Source organism: Colius striatus, chromosome 13, assembly GCF_028858725.1.
Source record: "Colius striatus isolate bColStr4 chromosome 13, bColStr4.1.hap1, whole genome shotgun sequence".
Classification (NCBI taxonomy): Eukaryota; Metazoa; Chordata; class Aves; order Coliiformes; family Coliidae; genus Colius; species Colius striatus.
This window is the reverse complement of record NC_084771.1, coordinates 22,477,335-22,495,971: the sequence shown is the minus strand read 5'-3', so window position 1 is coordinate 22,495,971 and position 18,637 is coordinate 22,477,335. Positions and strand designations below refer to the sequence as shown.

Genomic DNA, 18,637 nt, shown 5'->3' with positions numbered 1-18,637 from the left:
GATAATTTTTAAAGTACTTTAGTGGCCAAACTATAGAATCCAGACATACATTTTGATAAGGAAATTAAGGTTGGTTTCCGTTTCCAAAAAACAATATCTAGCTTTGGATCTATCACACAAATGGTAAACAAACAGAGGGCAATTCCTAGAGGAACAGGAATTCAGTTATGAACCATCTATATCACAGTCTGTGGAAATCTTGACTTGCAGTTTCTGTTGAAAAATAGAGACATTTGATGTGGTGACAGATGATATACTATACTGTATTTTCTTTTTCTGTTGCTGTTTCAGTTGTATATTTAGTGAATTAGTTGTGATTGATGATAGTATTTTAAGCACTTTCTGGTTCTTCCTGGGAAAAGATGGCAGATTTTAACTATATTAATAGTCTGAGACTTAAGGATAGCACCATATATTTTTGTAATCTTTCTGTGGTGAAGCCACAATTTATACAAATGGATTCACTGTGTCTTTAGCTCAAGCCACTCTGACAAAAGATGTCATTTGAAGTAATGTTGCTCATCATTCATAGATGCAAAAGCTTAAGGCTCCATTGCTTTGATACAAAACTGCATTGAAGTTTTCAACTCCTTGCAAGATCAGTATGTGGTGTTAATGATAATTTAACTCGTTTATGCAGCTCCATATTAGACTACTTTGGAATCGAAAGTTTCCTGTTTACCATCAGAAAGCAATGGAGTAATTTGAGAGTAGGTAGGAAAGAAGCATTCCAGCCACAGCTCAGAATTCACTAAATGTCAGCTCTGGAGCAGTTAAAAAATAGTGCTACTATGCCTTCAGCCAAAATTACCTGTTTACAGTGCAATATATTAGATCCCTTTAGAGTGCCTTGGTAAGGAAGCACATCATTGCAAAATAATGCCAGGAGCTGGGAGAAGTCTATTACTTTTAGTTTGGTGTTTTAGCTGAAATGGAGCCAAATCCTGCAGTTGCATTTGAATACTCCCTTTTGTTGTGCTATCAATAATGCATATATAGGGATCTGTGTGTCCATGTATATATTTATACACACCCCAAATATATAGGAACTTATATATAGGGACCCGTGTGTATTACCCTGGATGGGTAACACTCAGAACAAGTACAGTAGAAAAAGTAGTCTTTAGACACCATCTGAGAATCATAACAAATTAAGAAAGGTGTTCTGCTATAAAAGTGTATCTAACATTACTACTGCACTGTGGTTTTGCTTCTGTGATCCAGCCCTTTTAGAATGCTGCTATGCTTCTAAACCCCAAACAAACCCCAGTGGTTCCTTTCTCTATTTAATCCTGTTTCTGTAAAAAGGAGTGATATCATATAGTTTGTGGATAAGTGATAGATCTTTATATAGTGTCTGTTTTGCAAGTGTGCTGACACACAAAGATTTTCATTAATTGATTAAAATCTTAACTTAAAATGATATATCCCATCTGTAAACCTGTATTTAGATTATTTCCATATTACCTTATAAAAATATTTTGTTCTGTAATCATTTATCCAAATATTGTTCACCTCCTGAGAAACAGCCATGCTCTTGAGCTATGTATCTCACATCTTTCAGTTTAAAGTGTTGCCTTGCATTTCTAGAAAACAGGCCTTACAACTGAAGTAAAACCTTGATGAGCAAGTCATCATTTTTTTCCTGTAATAAATAAACATGATTAGTAACTATTGTGAGTTAGAAGGAGTCCATGAAGTTACATATATTATTAGAGAGAACTGAATTTGGTGAGTAATACATATTAAAGCAGACAACAAAACAGAGAAGAATTTCCAAATTAGGATAGGTTGTAGGTAAAACAATCACATCTACCCAGGGCAGACTATCACACTCAACCAGATGATGAATCTCTCAAGTAAAGCAACCTTTGCTGTTTCCTACACTAGTGCTGCTGAGTTTGTGCTCGGCTTCTCCCTCAGCCAGCCAGTCCATCCTTTGGAACTGAAGTATTACAGATGGTCAGAAATCTGTAATTTTTTTTTATTTGGAAGGAAATTTATGGGTTTTTTTTCCCCAGACTTTGCTTTCATTTTGCATCAGAACAAAAGCCAAACTTCTCAAAAAACCCCCCATACAGACACATCTGAAGAATGCCACTTGAGAACACTGTTTCAGAAGGAAATGAAAGTTTCAGGGTCGTGTTACTGGAAAATTTGGGGCAGATCTTTTAAAATGACTTTGTTACTTCAACATTATTCCATGCACTGGGGCAATAGTACTACATAATCATAGATAAGATATAAAATCACAGTCAAAATAGTGTGTTGAGTTTTGCTTGAATGATGTAGTTTAAATGTAATGGCAGTTACTGCCTAGAACAGATTGAATCGTTGTGTTCTCTTGTTGGAAATGTCAAAGCAAAATCTTGAATTGCTTCAATACATGCCAAACAGGAGACATTTTCAACAGGAAAATGAAGTGTCAAGCAGGTTTGTTACAATAGACTGACACAATTTCATGAAAAATTTCTCAGAAATTACATTCCTGGTGCAAAACTTCTACCTGGCTGCTGGAAAAAAGCAGCAGAAAACCTCAAAGATGGGTAATGAATGGTCCTATGAGAGTAACAGAGAAATGTAGAAGCTGAGCAAAGTGATCTCTGAGCCGATTCACCAGCGGTGTCCTGGTGGCTGAGGGGCCAGAGCAGGGCTGATTTCTGTTCTGGCAGTCAGGTGGAGAAATTGCAGGGAACAGAAAACCCTGCTCAGGGGACAGTGTTTGTGCAAGGAGTTCAGGCAGAGGCAGGCAGAGTGTCAGGGTGTTTGGGCAACCAATCTCTATGAGCTAGTACTGCCCCACCCCCTGAGGCTATGGGGAGCCACTTCTCCTTCCCACACACTTCGTACAGCCCTGGCTGAGAGGAGACTCCATGGTGAATTGTTAAGGAAGTAGGGTGGGTTCCTCTGTCCTTACCCTGGAGCCCTTCCCCTCCCCTCTCTTTCCTTGTTTGATGGTTTTTGGCTCTTTCCATTGTTGGGAGGTTTTTTCTTTTTTTTTCTTGATTTAAAGATTATCTTCACCTTTTAATAAAGAACAGAGGGAATATACTTAAGGATTAAATCCTTATCTGCAGCCATTTGAAGTGCCCGTGAGGCTGTTTAATCTCACTGCCAGGCCCTCCTGCAGTTTCTGCTGACAGCTTGCTTAGCAATGGTCACATAGATTCAAAACAAGTATAGTCTCAAAGACTGTCCAGTGACAGGCAGCACAGTTGAGAGCTCCCAGTTGAGCTTCACAGTTCCCAGTTAAACAGTTCAAAGACCTTGTGGCAATGCTAAGAGCAATGGGAAAGAGTGAAGACATGGCTAAATAGTGTTGCCTGTCAGTGGGATTGTTAGTGGGGCTGCACAGAGATGCACAGTGGGCACTGCAATGACATTTGTCCCCGTGCTTTTTGTACGTATAGCTCTTTATGCAGCCTTTAGTTACATTCCCCTTGGAGGTTTGCTTTCTGTTCTTTGAATCTCCACTGACTGTAAACATTTTCAAGTAATATGTTAGTTTTAAAATATTAGCTGTTTATAGTTGAGGAGTTACCTCCTGTAAACCTGATGAATGGAGATGATACTGTGCCCGCTGACCTAGGATGTGACTCATTTATCTGGAACTTGTTTTATCAAAGCTGTGAAGTTTCCCATAACATCTTTCTCAGAGGCAGTGCTTTGTGCATGTTTAGTGTATTTTTGTGAAAAAGAAATTGCAATCCTGAATCAGAAAACTTCCCTGTGTTTGATAGCAGCTGGTGCTGAAACGCTCGGGTCCCACACTGATCACCAGGAGGCTGTTCTGCTTCCCATCAGCTGGTATGAACTGGGATGAAAGTGGGGAAAGGCAGCAGTGCTGACTCTGAAAATGGGTCACCTCACTGGAGATTCCTATAGATGCTGCTTTTTTTGTTAATTCTTTTAAATCCTTTGCCTCAAATAAGAAGAAAAATTTCATGGAATAACTATCTCCTCCATTTCTTAAAGCATTATCTTTCATCAGAAGATTTACATTTTCCTGATCTTTGGTCATGAGGGAAGATAAACGGTAGTGAGTATATTTATGATTTTTTTACATGCCTGCTGTTTTCTTTTCCTGAATACCCAACCAATACTGCCATGATTCAGCTCAAGTTTTTTCTTAACAGTGCTACATGTACTTAGTGAATAATACGATTCCAAACTTTTTCAGTGGTAAAATGAAAAGAAATAATATCGAAACGTGGTGGAATATACTTTGCAGCTTTTGAAGGCAAATTAGAGACAAAGACCCTCCATAAATATTGCATAAGTATTTTATGAAAAGGTTTTTCCTGTGAAGTACAGTAACATTTTTCATCATTGTAGCAAGCTTTGGAAGCCAGGGTGCAAATCCTAAGAGTGCATCAGAATTAATAGGCTGGTTGGGGCAGGGTGAAACCTACTCATTAATCCCCTGTGGAGTGAGATCAACTAGCAAGAGATGACTTTACAGAAGTTTCATGTTTCTTACTTCTGGATGTTGTTAATCTAAAAAATTTACAGTTGAAATTCCATCTAAAAATTGTTTGTGGTCTGTCAGCTTTGAAATTGTAATGGTCCTGCTGAACATCAAAGCAGGCTGAGCTGTTGCACTGTGCAACATCTAATCATGTCCAAAGTACAAGTTTTAAATGGTTTCTACTGCCTTTGAGACTTCAAGTGAAATACATTTTTAATGTTGATCTTCAGTAACTCCATCCTTGTCTCTGAAAAACTCCACAGGAACGTTTGGTCTGTAACACAGGGCTTGACTCAGGGCTCTCTCAGGGCACAGGTTAAGCCGTGCAGTTGCTTGAAACAGCAAGTCAAGAGGAGTGGCAAAATGGCACCATGTCCTCCAGCAGCTGTGGTATGCACTGGTGGGGGCTGCTACAGGGCTTGGAGATGGCTTTTCCCAGTACAGTACCACAGGTGTGTAACACATCAACTGGCGTTCATCATCCACAATAATTCTCTCTTGACACACAATCTATGTTTAACATAAGGTTTTTAGCTTCAGAGAATAATGGATTGCTTTGAGGTTTATTAAAACAATGCATGAAATCCACAATCATGTTATTGGGGTTGTGCTGTGGTGCGGTAGTTCACTGTGCACGAGTAGTCAGATTGAACATGGAGTATTAATTGGGTGTGGACTGTGGGCTTTTGGTACTCTGGCTTCATGTTGACAAGAATCATAGCTTTCATTTGCATGCAAAGTCTCCAGCTGTCCCTTCATGACGGATGATGGGGTCTGGCTTCATCTGTCACCACTTCTTTACTTTTTTTATAAGACAGAAAGAAAAAAAGAATTTTGAAAGCCAAAAGATAAAATGTCATGAAATGTTCTTTGCGGATCTCCTTGAGATAGAGGGTAATTTCAAGCATCTTATTTCTGCTCTGAGTCCAAGAGAAACATTTGGAGTGCAGATGAAGTGATGTGTCCTTTGTGTTAAACACACTCTGTTCATTAAATAAAGCACACTCCATTTGATGTTTTTGTGAATTATATTGCAGGGAACTGTAAGTTACATTTAGTAACTTTTTTTTCCCCCTCTACTTCAGAGGAAACTCATGCTTCATAAAAGAAAGCTGCATGATCCATATTTAGGAAAGGAATAAAAGATCATGCATAATCTAATCCAATCTGTGAAATTTAGAAATGCAGTGAAAAGAAAGGTGTGTTGGCAACCGTAGGAGTAAGAAAACTTGAGAGCATCAATACAGTGAGAGCCCTGCTAACACAGTGTTCTTCGGCTTTCCAACACCCAGCTTGCAGTGACTCTGGTGACAGCAGTGATAGCAATCCATACCATCAGTGTCACTGAATGTTTCCCATCAGGAGATGCGTAACACTCAGCTGCCCCTGGCATTTCACATATATATTGCAGCAGTGTTAACTGTTCAGCCCTGCTGTAATTACTTTGTGATGGGCACCTTGTGGGATTTTGCCATCTGTGCTCCAGTAATGTGCAGTCTATGCCATTTCTTCTGTTCCATCACCAAAGTCCTCCTACATCATATTCTCTTGCCCAAGTTTCACCAGAATCTCACCATTTAATTTTCTACAGCCCTACATGACTTGATTGCTTTGGAAGAATTACAGAATCTTAAGTGCTGGAAGGGACCTCAAAAGATCCTGTAGTCCAACCCCCCTGCCAGAGCAGGGCCGCCTAGAATAGGTCACACAGGAACTCATCCACGTGAGTTTTGAATATCTTCAGAAGGAGACTCAACAACCCATCTGGGCAGCCTGTTCCAGTGCTCCCTCACCCTCACGGTGAAGAAATTTTTTCCCTGTGTATACTTTGGAACCTCTTCTGTTCCAGCAGAAGGTCCTGAACAAACCTGAAACTAGAAGATACCAAAACTAAAATGTAGTTAATTTCTACCTTTGTTTTAACTTTTCCATGAATTCAACAGAGTGTATGTAGTACCTGATGCTCCTGCTGTTCCCCCAAAAGCTGTTGGGTTATCTTCATGCACTCTGGTGGCATCCCCTGTGCAATAGGTGAAGATATCTTAGGTGAGAAGAGGGGCAACAAGACTTCTTGTTTAGAGATGATTTCACACCTGGAATTTCCAGCTCCTGTCACTAGTTCTGAACAGTTACTATGAGCTACAAGGTCATGCTGTCCTGGTTCAACCCCAGCTGGCCACTAGGCATCTACATGGCCACTTGCTCATTCCTCCATGCCTCAGTGGGATGGGGAAGGGAATCAGAAGAAACAAAGTAAAACTTGTGGGTTGAGATGAGAACAACTTCTTAATTGAAATAACATGAAATCTAATACTAATATTCTCATGAAAATGAAGATTAGAGAGAAATAAATCCCAAGAAAAACAAGTGATGCACAGTGCAGTTGCTCAGCACTGCCTGACTGATACCCAGCCAGTCCCTGAGCAGTGGTCTGCCCCTCCCTGCCAGCTATTCTCTGTTTATATGCTGGATATGATGTCCCATGGTATGGAATAGCCTTGTGGCTAGTTCAGGTCAGCTGTCCTGGCCATGCTCCCTCCCAGCTTCTTGTGCACCTCCTGGCTGGCAGAGCACAGGAAACTGAAAAGTCCTTCGCTGAGGATACGCACTGCTTAGCAACAACTAAAACGTTGGTGTGTTATCAACAGTATGCTCCCACTAAATCCAAACCACAGCTCTGCACCAGCTACTAAGAAAATTAACTCTATCCCAGCTGAAAGCAGGACACATGACTACAGCAGAAGCTGTTGGAGGAGCTGTCAAGAATGGGACAGATACAGCTAGTTGTTGCAATTGTTTGCTCTCAAAGTCAAGGGGGCTACAATCACAGCCAGTTTCTTCTTAGTGCCAGTAGTTTGACCTGTCAAACGTGGGTCTGTTCCAAGTCATTGAGGACTTAATGGGTTAGAATCAAAACCACCGATAATGATCCAAGACCATTTGAGTGCTTCAAAATTCATTTCCCTTGCGAGCTGCATTTCAGCATGGACACAGCCTCTTCCTTAAAACTGTGATTGTGTTGTCCTTCTTTCTATGTCATAAAAAGAATTCATGTGATGAATTCCAATTATTTACTGCTAATCTAAAAATTCCTAACTTCTTCTAGCAGAAAATTGTCCCAGAGAGGCAGACCAAACAGTGCATTAAGGCACTCTCAATTCCAGGTAGAGTTTTCAAAAAGTGCTCTTCATGGCAATGCTGTCAGAGGGGGAGGCATCCAGGTGCTGTATCATTTCACCCCATTGTCCCAAAAGATGCATTTCCTCCTTGAACAGTGATAGAGAAAAACTCTTTTGTCAGTTGTTAATGATTCCTGGCTTGTGCACAGGTTTTGTGTTTATTGAGTTTGAGTTTATTGAGAATAAGTGTTCAGTGTTTGTTTTCAAAGGTGAAGACATTTATCCTTTGACAATATTTTGTTGCAATGGCTTTATTTCTGTTACAACAAATGATGGATGGAGGCAAAATCATTTTGTCAGCTGATCATTTGATACTGTAGTGAAGGAAAGAGGCAGCACAATAGCTGAATGCTGAAAAAGGGTGTTTTGACTGACTGGTAGAATTCACTACAATACAGTTAATCAGGGAACAGTATTCCCATATAAACACAGCCTCAAAAAGTCACATTTTTTATGAATGAGTTGCTTTATGTGGTTTTTTTACTGCTTTTCACCTTGTGTGGCAATTTACTGCTCTGCCAAGAAAATGAAAAGCAATTGTTCTGATCTAGTAGCAGGACTTGCTGGTGAATTTGTGTTAAAGGCTCAGTCCACAAAGTATACTTATTACAAGTCCAGGTGGGAACCCTTGGCTCTTCAGACAAGCTTTCAACTCTGCAAGTGCACAGTTCAGTCCCTGGAAGCCAGGACTATAGCTGTCACATTTACATTTACATCTGCACAATTGGCTCACACATTTGCTTGGGTGTAAGCAGCAACATAAAACATAAAGCAGTAGCAGGTCAGGCCTGAAGCATTTTCCTGTCAGCCATTGAAAGTATCTGTTGGCACAAGCTGGGATTTCAGGTGAGCCAAAAGGAGTTAGGTACATATTTTTTAAAAGGTATAATGTTGAGCTTCTCTTAGCAACACATGCCCTCTGGTTAACATATTGATTTAACGTTTTGCACGCAGTTAGTTCCATCTTCATCTATGGTGTGAAAGTTGCAATGTCCCTGCCAAGATTTTTAGATGCCAGAGTAGATCTAAGCCATGCCTGGAAGCATATGTGTTTGAACTAAGAGTGAACAAAAGCTTAACTTCGAGTATGAGCTTAGTTTCAGACTAAGGATTTGGCATGCTTTTATTTGCCCCAGAGGATGCTATTCAAACAGATCAGTTCTGCTGTCAAAAGGTTAGCCAGATTCTTGATTGAATGATACTAGAGGCTCTGTGTTAATTAATGGTGGGAAAATGCCAGATCCTTTGATTGAAGGAAATAGGTTTGCACGTAATTGTCTCATAGAAGATCTGAAACAATTTTGTTAAATTCCCCGCATTCTGCTTCTTACTTGGATAATTTTTCCTTTCATCATTGAAAATTACATGAACAAATGTTCAGGAGGTGCATCAACAGAGAAACTACAGAACAGCAAATGTGCTTTGGGTTCTTATCACAAGAAGAGGAAAAGTCATTATCCACCCTGAAGAAGCATCTGACCAGTTCTTTGCCAGATGTGAGTTGACATTTTTAGCCTTCTGCCTCCATCTCCCTTAGAAGAGTTATTTGGTCTGGAAAACGCTCCAGTTGTGCTGAATCATAAGAAAAAAGCCCTTCAGATCATCAGCAGCTGGATTTCTGTGCGTGACCCTGGTGCTGACTGGCTTCACGCTGGCAGCCATTCAGGTCTTGGGAGCACAGCTGATGCCTGTTGGCTTAGAGCATAGGGTTGCATGGCACGAGGAAGGCTGCTCTGCATTGAATTCAGAAGTTGCGTTTAGCTGAGTCACTCAAAAATGGCAGTAAGAGATTTGTGTTCGTTGTAGCAACAGCTTGGGCTGGCTCTCTCTCAATGTAAAAGAAGCCTGACTGGAGTGGGGAAGAGTAGTGTGAGGCTGTTGCAGAGTAAAGGTAAAAAATAGCGTAGGGAAATAGAGTTGTGTCAGATAACAAACTGTGAAGGAACTGATGCTGAGATGCCTGGTAGCTCTTCTAGATATTTAACATTGCTTATTTCTAAGTAATGATATCCCAGGGCTGTTTGTTTTCAGCTGCTGTATGTTTTTTTCGAGGGAACTCATTAGTGTGTCAGATATATGTTTCAAAAATCTCTCATTTCATATTCAAACAGTGAAGCTGTGGTGGGAAAAAATGTGCCTCTAGGCTCTTATGCTGCATTGGCACATAGAAACAGGGGCTGCTCCTTCAAGGCTGTTTTCTTCTTCATTTGGTCTTGTGAGTAGATAGACATTGCTTTGTGCATTAAATCATTCTCTCTCTTGTCTGCTAAAGATTGCTATATAACTAATTGGAGAGACCAAATCTTTTGTAGGTCTCTGCTTTTCCGAGACACTTCTCCTGGGACAAAATATTTCTTTTGGCTATGAGAAAGAGAGAATAAAAGTATCATGTCAACTGAGAAAGAAAATGTACCTGGATGAACAGTTGCAGAGAATCAGAGTATTGATTTATACAACACTGTGCCTTTAAATCTCTTATAGGAGAACCCATGACAAGTGTTATTGAAATCACAGCAATCTGACAGTTGCTTTAAAGTTTGTGTATTGCTTTCTAATGGATTGAATATAAGTATAGGAGGAAACAGCACTTTAAGCAGTTTCCTAGCAGTCTGGCTGCTAAACAAGCCTCTAGTCAGGTCTACGAGGCTCTTATGGGAGACACAGGCATTGCCAGGTGCCTCAGAGGGAAAAAATGTCTTTCCAGCCTGTCATCCCACACCTGTGTCCCAGGTAGTGTGCCTGGTGTTAGCCTGAGACAGAACACAGAGGCCCTGTGTGAGCTTTCCTGTCAGTCTTAATGTGGTTGTGTACTGTATCAGCTCTTCCTTGCATAAACAAATACAGCCAAAACCATCCCAGACCATTCACAAGGTGAAATCCTTGAAGAGCAAGTAAGGGCCAAAAAACCCCACAGCATACTGCATTGTCAGGCCTGCTATTTGCAAAGGTATCTCTGTCTGTGTGTTGGCAGGAATTGTTGCTCTGGGGTCTAGTACCATCCTTGCTTTGGTGGCTTCACCATGTAAATATTGCTGCTCAGAGCAATCCAGAGGCATGGCATGTTCCAAGGAGTCTGGGAAAAAACAAAACAAAAACCCCACAGGTCTATCCCAGGTCTTTCTGTGACAGTTAATGAGGTATATTCATATTTCTTTGTGGAATTACTGATGCGTCTTTAAGAAGAGGAAGAGTGTTTGCAGTGGTAGGAGGTGAAGTAAAGAGATGAGAATGCATAATGCTGTTAGCTTTATTAGGGACATGTTGATACAGTAACAGCATTATCTGTTCTGCTTCCCTGTCTAGCAAGGCTGGAAATCAGAGTGCCACACATCTCTAAAACTGTTCCAAGAATTAAAGAAACTTCTCTTAAAGGAATGGACATTTGAATAGATATTGTTTATGGACTTATGTCCAGTACAGAGATCATAAAATGTTATAATCCCTTATAGCTGAGAATATCTTGTACTGCCTTACTGTTTAAGAAGGACCAAAAGTGAATGCTATAAGGAGAATAAGTGATCTGCTGTCTGACCTCTAAAGTGAGAATGGCTTTTTGTTTTCTGTAAACATACATGACATTGAAGAGTCAGCAGTTCATTGCCTACTAGACTCAAAATCCCTTTGGGCCATTTCAGTTCCTACATAAAGAGCTCTGACAGGCTGCCAGTTCATTATAATGATTACTCTCCAAGAACAATATGGCAAAATATAACCATTTAAAATGTGACATGCAGGAGCACACTTAGAAGACATCTGAAGGCTGCAAGTAAAGCTAAGGGAAAGGGAGGGAAGCCCTGGTCAGACTGGGTTTCAAGCAGGGGAGGAACATAAAGCAAGGAAAGCCTCAGCACACTGGCACAGCCACTATCCAGCAAGTTTTCTCCACTTCCTACAAAATATAGATACAGTACAATTTATACAAAATATACAGTACAATTTAGTAGATGAAAAATAGCAGTACAAGAAAAGCCTAAAGGTAGCAACACAAGCCTGAAAATCTAAGGAGAAATGCTAAGGAATAAAAATTGTTATATACCAGAAACTCTGTTGAGGCCCATCACAAAGGGCAAGGGACCACACTCGGATGCAAGGTTTTGGTGGTTTGAGTTTGCACCTTGAAATTTCCAAGCAAAACAAAATTTACCAGGTAAATCAAGTTATTTAGAATTGCATTCTCCAGCTAATCTCTTGCTTAATTTCTGCCTTTACTTTTGAGGTCTGTGTGTTTGCTGAGCTTTAAACACATCACAGTGTTTCCTGAAGGAGTCCTGTAAAGGGTCAGGGACAGTATTTGTTCTGGCCTAGTCTGGGTGAAGGGCTTGATTCTGTTAGTACTAGCATTAAGATGCCCAAAACGGTCTGCAGCCACTATGACCTTCCCACTCCCTCCAGCACGCTTTGCGGCAGGGCCATGTGGAAGCTGCAGCAAATAGCTGCTGGCAGTAGCTATTCTCTTCAGGCCAGTGTGTTGCCTTCCTAAGAAGTCTGAATTGTGCACTTCTTAGGCCAAGATGCGTTTTCTAGAGATTTTTTGGCTCATTCTTTCACGGAGTCACTGACACAAGTTGCACAGAGGCAGTTCAGACACTGTTACATTTTTATTGCCTTTGTAGTACTTCCCTTCTGCTTCCAGCCTTGGATGCAATAGGATTTTATAAGAAAGAGCATCTCAAAAGCTTTTAGCAATTTAAAAGCATATATTCCTTAAAAAAATCATCAGTTGAATGTGTTCCAAAGTCTCTTGGGTTTGATGCCCAAAACTCCTACTTAGAAGTTTTCAGCTTTGGTTAGGATTGAAAATCCTTAAAAAGCAAGGAGTTAGATTGTGCTTACACGTGGAGATTTGTCTGTCCTTTTGTCTTACTCTCTAATGACATTTAGATGACTTAGGTACATTAGCACAGCAAATTAATTATTTGTTTCTGCCAGAAGCTTTCTACTCACAGGATAATCCCCAAATAATGTGGTTGTACAGGTAGCATTGATGTTGCTTCTGGGTAAGTCTTGTGATTTTGCATGGGGAGAGCCTTTTTGAACTGCTGAATTCCCATTAACAGAATTTCCTACTTATCTTTCATTCTGAGCCCTGCTTGTGGTTTTATCTTAATAACATGCTGTTTAAATCACCTTGGAGATTCCTGTGTTGTCCTTGTGGACTGTACAAGTTCTTCCAAACACACGTGATTTTGATCTGGAATGTTGGCTGTTGGCTTGTTACAGAAATGCCATTTTGTGATAAGCGAAGTATGGTCGTAGCATCAGTAGAAGGAACCCTGTTTTCATTTGAATGGAACTGCTGACAATCACTCCTTAAGGAGTTTAAAAAATAGTGTCAGCTGTAAAGGAAAATCAAGGATGTATTTCTTTAATATGCTTTGTCATTTTCTATAAATCTACACGTAAAAATGTTTTGTAGGTTGACTTTTTTTTGGTAGTAGAATAATTCAGCTGCCTCCAACTTTGTACAGCTGTGACTGAATAGCTGCTTATCAGAGCCACATTAGAGAAACAGGTGACTGCTGCTTGTCAGCTTCAGCCTCTCAGCCAGCTTCTTTTAAAGCCTGTGGGAAGATGTGTTGAACCCTTGACTCATGCTGAAGTAGACTGGAGGAGAGATGTCCTCTCGGCACGGCAATGGCTCAGGCTGAGTTGGGATCATGGCTAGGAGCTTGCAAAGCCCAAGCTGCTTCTGCTTGGTTAAGGGAGACCTGCTGCCCCAGCCACAGGCAACTTTCAGCTTAAACCTCTGGGTAGGCTTTTTTCCTATCAAATCAGTAAGTGCTGAGGCTTTTCAAATCAAGGCAGTTAATCTTTAATTTAGAAATGCAAATTCATTCAACAAACTCATATCAAATAATTCCAGGTGATGAATTTTAACTGGAAAAGTTTTGAAGTAATTTTGAAATGTTTGATTTCACATGGTGCAAGATGCTGTATTTGATTAAAAACAGCTCCCCCATCCCCAGGATCATTCGCTCACTCATTCATATTAGCCCCAACTTACAAACTCTGTTTGCACCATCCTGGGACAAAGCTCTCAACCTAGGCCATGAGGCTTGGTGTCTGTAGCTGTGCTTTTCAACAGTGGGATTGATCCTCTGTATCTGTCTGAGCAGCTGAGCAGTCACCTGTAGGCTCAGCCTGGGCTCTTGTTTCCTCTTCTTGGATGGGGGTGCTTCTGTAGAGCAGAAGGCAGTGTCCCCATTTGGGCTTTGAGAAGAGGGTCCAGGTCTCCCACTTGCTTGGATGGGAGTGTAAGCTAGGTGTGAAACAAAATAACCTGATAGTTTTCTTTGAGCATCTAAATACTGTTTGAGGCAAGCATAAAGACAGCATAGGTCACACTGAAATGGATTTGGTTGGCATTTGAAATTGTGTTCACTTTGCAATGTGAGGAGTCAAAATGCTTTATCTAGTTGTTCTATGTAGATTACAAGTAAGCAATTGAATTTTTCTGCTTTGTATTAAAAATTAAGTTCTTGAAATAGCTCATTTCTGCTGAACCAGTGGGCCACCACAGCCCCTGGGAAAGAGGTAACATTGGCTATGTAACAGCCCAGTGATGTAATAAATGTGTATATGCCATCAAGTGTACAAACATTTGATTGCTTACATGGCAGAGCTTTTCTTTTGCAATCACTGGTCTCATTTTTCCATTACATTTTCTCATTTTCTTTTCTAGCTTTACTCACAGACAAACCTCCAAAGCCCTTGTTCCCCATGGAGAACCAGCCAACTGTTATAGATGTTCAGCTGGGTAAGTCCCCTTCTGGGAATAATAGATCCTAAACTTCCAGTCTGGTAGCAGATGGGAAAAATTGAATGTGTTAAGAAAGGTTTAGTGGTACTGTTATTACATGCAAATTAATTTGCAGCTTCTCATTTATAACTGTAGAATTTACTGCCGTGGCAATTTAAGGGAATGAACTTGTGTAACATCAGGGGATGGCAGTACTAATTGGTTACGTTGGGTATTAAATATAAAGTGCTGCTGCTCTTTTTAATATGATTGATAGAGTAATGTATGTCTACATTAGTGTTGTATTGATCAGTTGATGTTCACCCTAAAACAAATATTCTCATAAGTGAAGTGCTGATTCCTTTACAAGTCAATGTAAAACAGTGCATTTTCAGGTGGTTCTGAGTGCTTCCCAGAAAGTGCTTTTGACTAAAATGTTTGCATGCTTTTCTCACTCCTGTTATATATTCTTCTGTGAATGTACATCTCCAAATCTCAGCTGGCAGCCAGTATTTCCTCTCATGTTGAGAACTCCAATGTTAGAGAGTTCTGCTAACTTTGGGGAACTGTGGGGCATCATGGTGTTGAAAGAACTGCTTGGCTTTGAAGTTCCAGAGGGTTTTTTCAGTAACTTGAAAATAGATTTCTAGTTATGAGAGTCAGAATTGAAGTTGCTGTTGAGTACTGTGGTACCATATTCTTAAACTACAAGACATGTGTTGCAGTTGTGTTGTGGATTATTCCCCTCTGTGTTGAAGCTGTGGCATTTTCCTCCTCCTTGATCTTGACTCTCTTCTTCCTTTTATACCAAAGCCGGTTAGGATTCAGTAGTGGAATGGTGTTTGAAGGCAAGCAAGGTCAGAATGAAACATTTTAAGTGGGCTGATAACATTGTGATGAAGCTGTTTGTTTCTGTGAAGCCCTACAGAGTCCTACCTGAGCTAAGTATAAAGGCATACCCTTGGTTTTAAACTGAGTGCCTAAAAGTTTTTCAGATGCTGTGAAGTGTTTAAAAACGGGGTTTGGATTCTTGAATATGGTTGTTGAGTCATGGTGAGAATATGAATCATTTGTGACCTTAGCTAACCTTAAAGATTCGTTTTCTCTCATATATCTGAATTGACTCAGGAGTCTGTAAGGGCTTGCACAGGAAGAGGACAGTGGTGGATTGGGAAGCAGGCACTGCCAGATGACTTCTGCCAGCAGGCACATATGTGCGTATTCAGGTTCTCCTCCACAGGACACACAGAAACTGGCCCTAAAAGAGGAAAGCACAAAATGAGTCTGAAGCCATAATCAAAAGCCCACCAGAAAAAAACAACCAAACAAAAAAACCCTAAACCCAAACAAACACCAAAAAACCCCACCAAACCCCAAAAATCAGTGTTTGGATCAACCCAGAAGACTGAATTTAGTCTCCTGGTCCAGCTTCTTAAAAGTCAACTTTGTAATGATTTCCTCTGGGAGCAAGCTGTCCCTGCATACATCTGTGTAATAAAGGCACTCAAAGGCACACATCTTTGTTTCCTCTATTTTTATTCCATCTGCATTTTCTCATCCAAGTTCCCCTGTTCCATCAGGACTCTCTTGGTTTTGCACTGAGTTTCTTCTTTCTATTCTGCGTGAAAACATTTTGCTCTGACTGATTAAAAAGAGTTTTGATTTAAAAAAAAAAAGGAAACAAACAAACCCCTTCCTCTCCTTGGAGATATGATATGCTCAGTAATAGGATTTTGGAGTATCTCTAGAGGGAAGTATAAATCTTGCATCTTTATATGCTGGAATGTAATCCATTAGTTGTCCCCTCAGATCGGAGAATCTGCATATGGTGCTTTTTTCTGATATGTTAATGGGTTTGGTTATTGCCACTAAACCATATTTCTATTATGCATAAAAGATTAATGCTTATGAAAGAACCAGCACCTGTTTCTTTAACACACAATGAAGTTCATTGATTTCCCTCTTGATCTGAAATGGCAGATAGAGCTGGAAAATTCTCAGGAAGCACCTTCACCTTGTAGAGGCCGCCTGCAGCTTTGGGCTGGGAGGCTGTGCTGACCTCTGCCATGCTCTGCAGACCCTTACTACGTACCAGAGCTTTGCAGGAAAGCAAGCCGTTTTATTGCAGCAAAGTACAGGAGAAGAAAGTTGTATGTAAGGTCATCTGCTGGAGTACTTCTCTGAAATCTTGTTAAGCTCCTAGGAGTTTTGAAAAAGTGACATTCTTCAGTATTTTATTAGAAATCAAAGCCAAATTTCTGCCTTTTACGGGGCCTTTAGCTCATGGAGTCAAATCACCCAACATGCCTGCTGTTTCAGTGCTTGTGCAAGGATGAATGTGCCACTAAACTACAAAAGAAATGGAGTTTAATCCATCTGCTTGTTCTGCAGAGATTATTTTAGATTTCTATTGGAAAACTAATCTGTAAAGAAATAGCTGTCTTTGCTCTATAAGCAGAGGAGATTAATAATTATTTACTGTCTTTATGCTTAATAATTAGCACAATGCAATGCAAAATCCTCCTAGAACTCTAGGCAGTGGCCTAACTATTAATCAGTTTATTTGACCTGATTGCAGACTTCAGCGTTCACCTTTTGGCTTTCAGCTTTTGTAAGAAGATTGAAATGAAAATAGGTATGTACAGTTCTTACTGACAGTGGATAAAAGTGTTCCTTCAGGCCTCAAACGTGGTCCAGAGCATGCCTTGTTCTTCTTAGGGAGCATGAATATACTTTTTGCTTTTTCCATTTTTCTTTGGAATGTGACAGATCAAAACCAACCCCACCAAGGTTAGAGAGAAACAGAAACTGGAATTTGCTTCTTTCTTGTTTTCTGTATTTGCTCATGCTGGAGAAACAGAGCCAGAGAGAGGAGCATTGACAGGAGGACAAAGGAGCGTCCCAGAGGATTAGAGAAATAGTTGAAAACCATTCACTATCTCAGATGCCTTACCAGGTCAGATAAGCACTTCTTCTCTGAGCCAACATAGAGAATAATGACAGAACGTTTTTTTAGTGTTCATTAGCTGCTTGCTTTTCATAAAAACATCATTTTTAAAACCTTCTTTTTGTGTTGTTTTCTAGCTCTTTGCGTTGAGATCAGTGCAGTAATAGATCTTGATTGCATAATATGGAGCATATTTGATCTTCTTTATCTTGCTTTTAACAACTCGTGTTTATTTATACTGTGTAGTCTACATTTCTGCAAATATATGACATTAATCTGGTAATATTCTTTCTGGGAAAAAAAAATCACTGACTTGTCTTCATGACGTTAAAATCAGATTTGATGGTATGAGACAAAATACATACAAGACTTCTGCCTGGGAGGGGATGTGGCTTTAGCACAAGGCCGTTCAGATTGCATTTAAAGAGGTTTGTGACATAATTCTGTACTTCTACAAACTCCATTTGTAAAATGGGACTGTCTCCAATATAAATCTCTGAATATTAAGGTAGTAAAGCTTATGCTGCTGGGATTCAAAGTGGTTGTTCAAAGACCCTTTTTTTTAGGGCAGGAAATTGCTATTGCTTTGATTGACCATATAAACCTATGTGTGTATATGGACTGTTCAGACCAAATCCCTGATGTTAGAGAGCTCCTTATGCAGTTTAGGAAACAGCAAAATCTCAGAAATCTTGAGGCTGTGGTGCAATAAGTTTCAAAGATCTACAATCTGACCTGCCTGGACATGTTCCTGTGCGACCTGATCTAGGTGGAGCTGCTTCTGCAGGGGGGTTGGACTAGATGATCTCTAAAGATCCCTTCCAGCCCCTACCAGTCTATGATACAGCTGTTCTGACAGTAAGTGGAGTGTGCTGTGCTTTAAGAAGACACGTTGGTACATCACTGCTGATTTCTGAATTTATTTTTTAGTTCTTTTCCAGCTAACTTTGCTCACCCTTAGTGCTCTGAGAACATGCAATGAAAGATGTGGTTTGATTACATAATTACAGAATAAGGGTTTTTTGCTCTAAACCTGCTCCTTTGCTCAATTCTGGCAGCACCATGGAGCCAAAATCTGGTGCATACACAGGTGGCTATGAGGTATTGCACTGCCAGCTCTCAGCTGCTGCAGAAGCAACATGCAGGGCCATGCATTTGTCTAAGAAACAAACCTGCTGATTCTTGACCGGAGAAGGATCTGTAAGGATCTTGTAGGAGCTATATCTAGCGAGTCTATATATAAGCAGCTCCCAGAGTCATCCAGCTTGCTTGCACCATGGCTGCTATTTTACCCTTGTGTGTTC

The 18,637-nt window shown here is 40.3% G+C and overlaps 1 protein-coding gene across 10 annotated transcripts in view; it reads left to right on the top strand.

Moving 5' to 3' along the window:
* The window catches only part of IL1RAPL2 (interleukin 1 receptor accessory protein like 2), a 390,373-nt gene that overhangs the window by 263,040 nt on the left and 108,696 nt on the right, over nucleotides 1–18,637 (top strand). For all 10 annotated transcript variants that reach the window (XR_009819683.1, XM_062006928.1, XM_062006927.1 and 7 more), the window contains one exon: nucleotides 14,330–14,404. Coding sequence is in view for 9 of the 10 variants with exons in the window: in XM_062006928.1 (XP_061862912.1) it covers nucleotides 14,330–14,404 (75 nt within the window). In the remaining variant the exon portion in view is untranslated. The remainder of the gene's footprint in view (nucleotides 1–14,329; nucleotides 14,405–18,637) is intronic.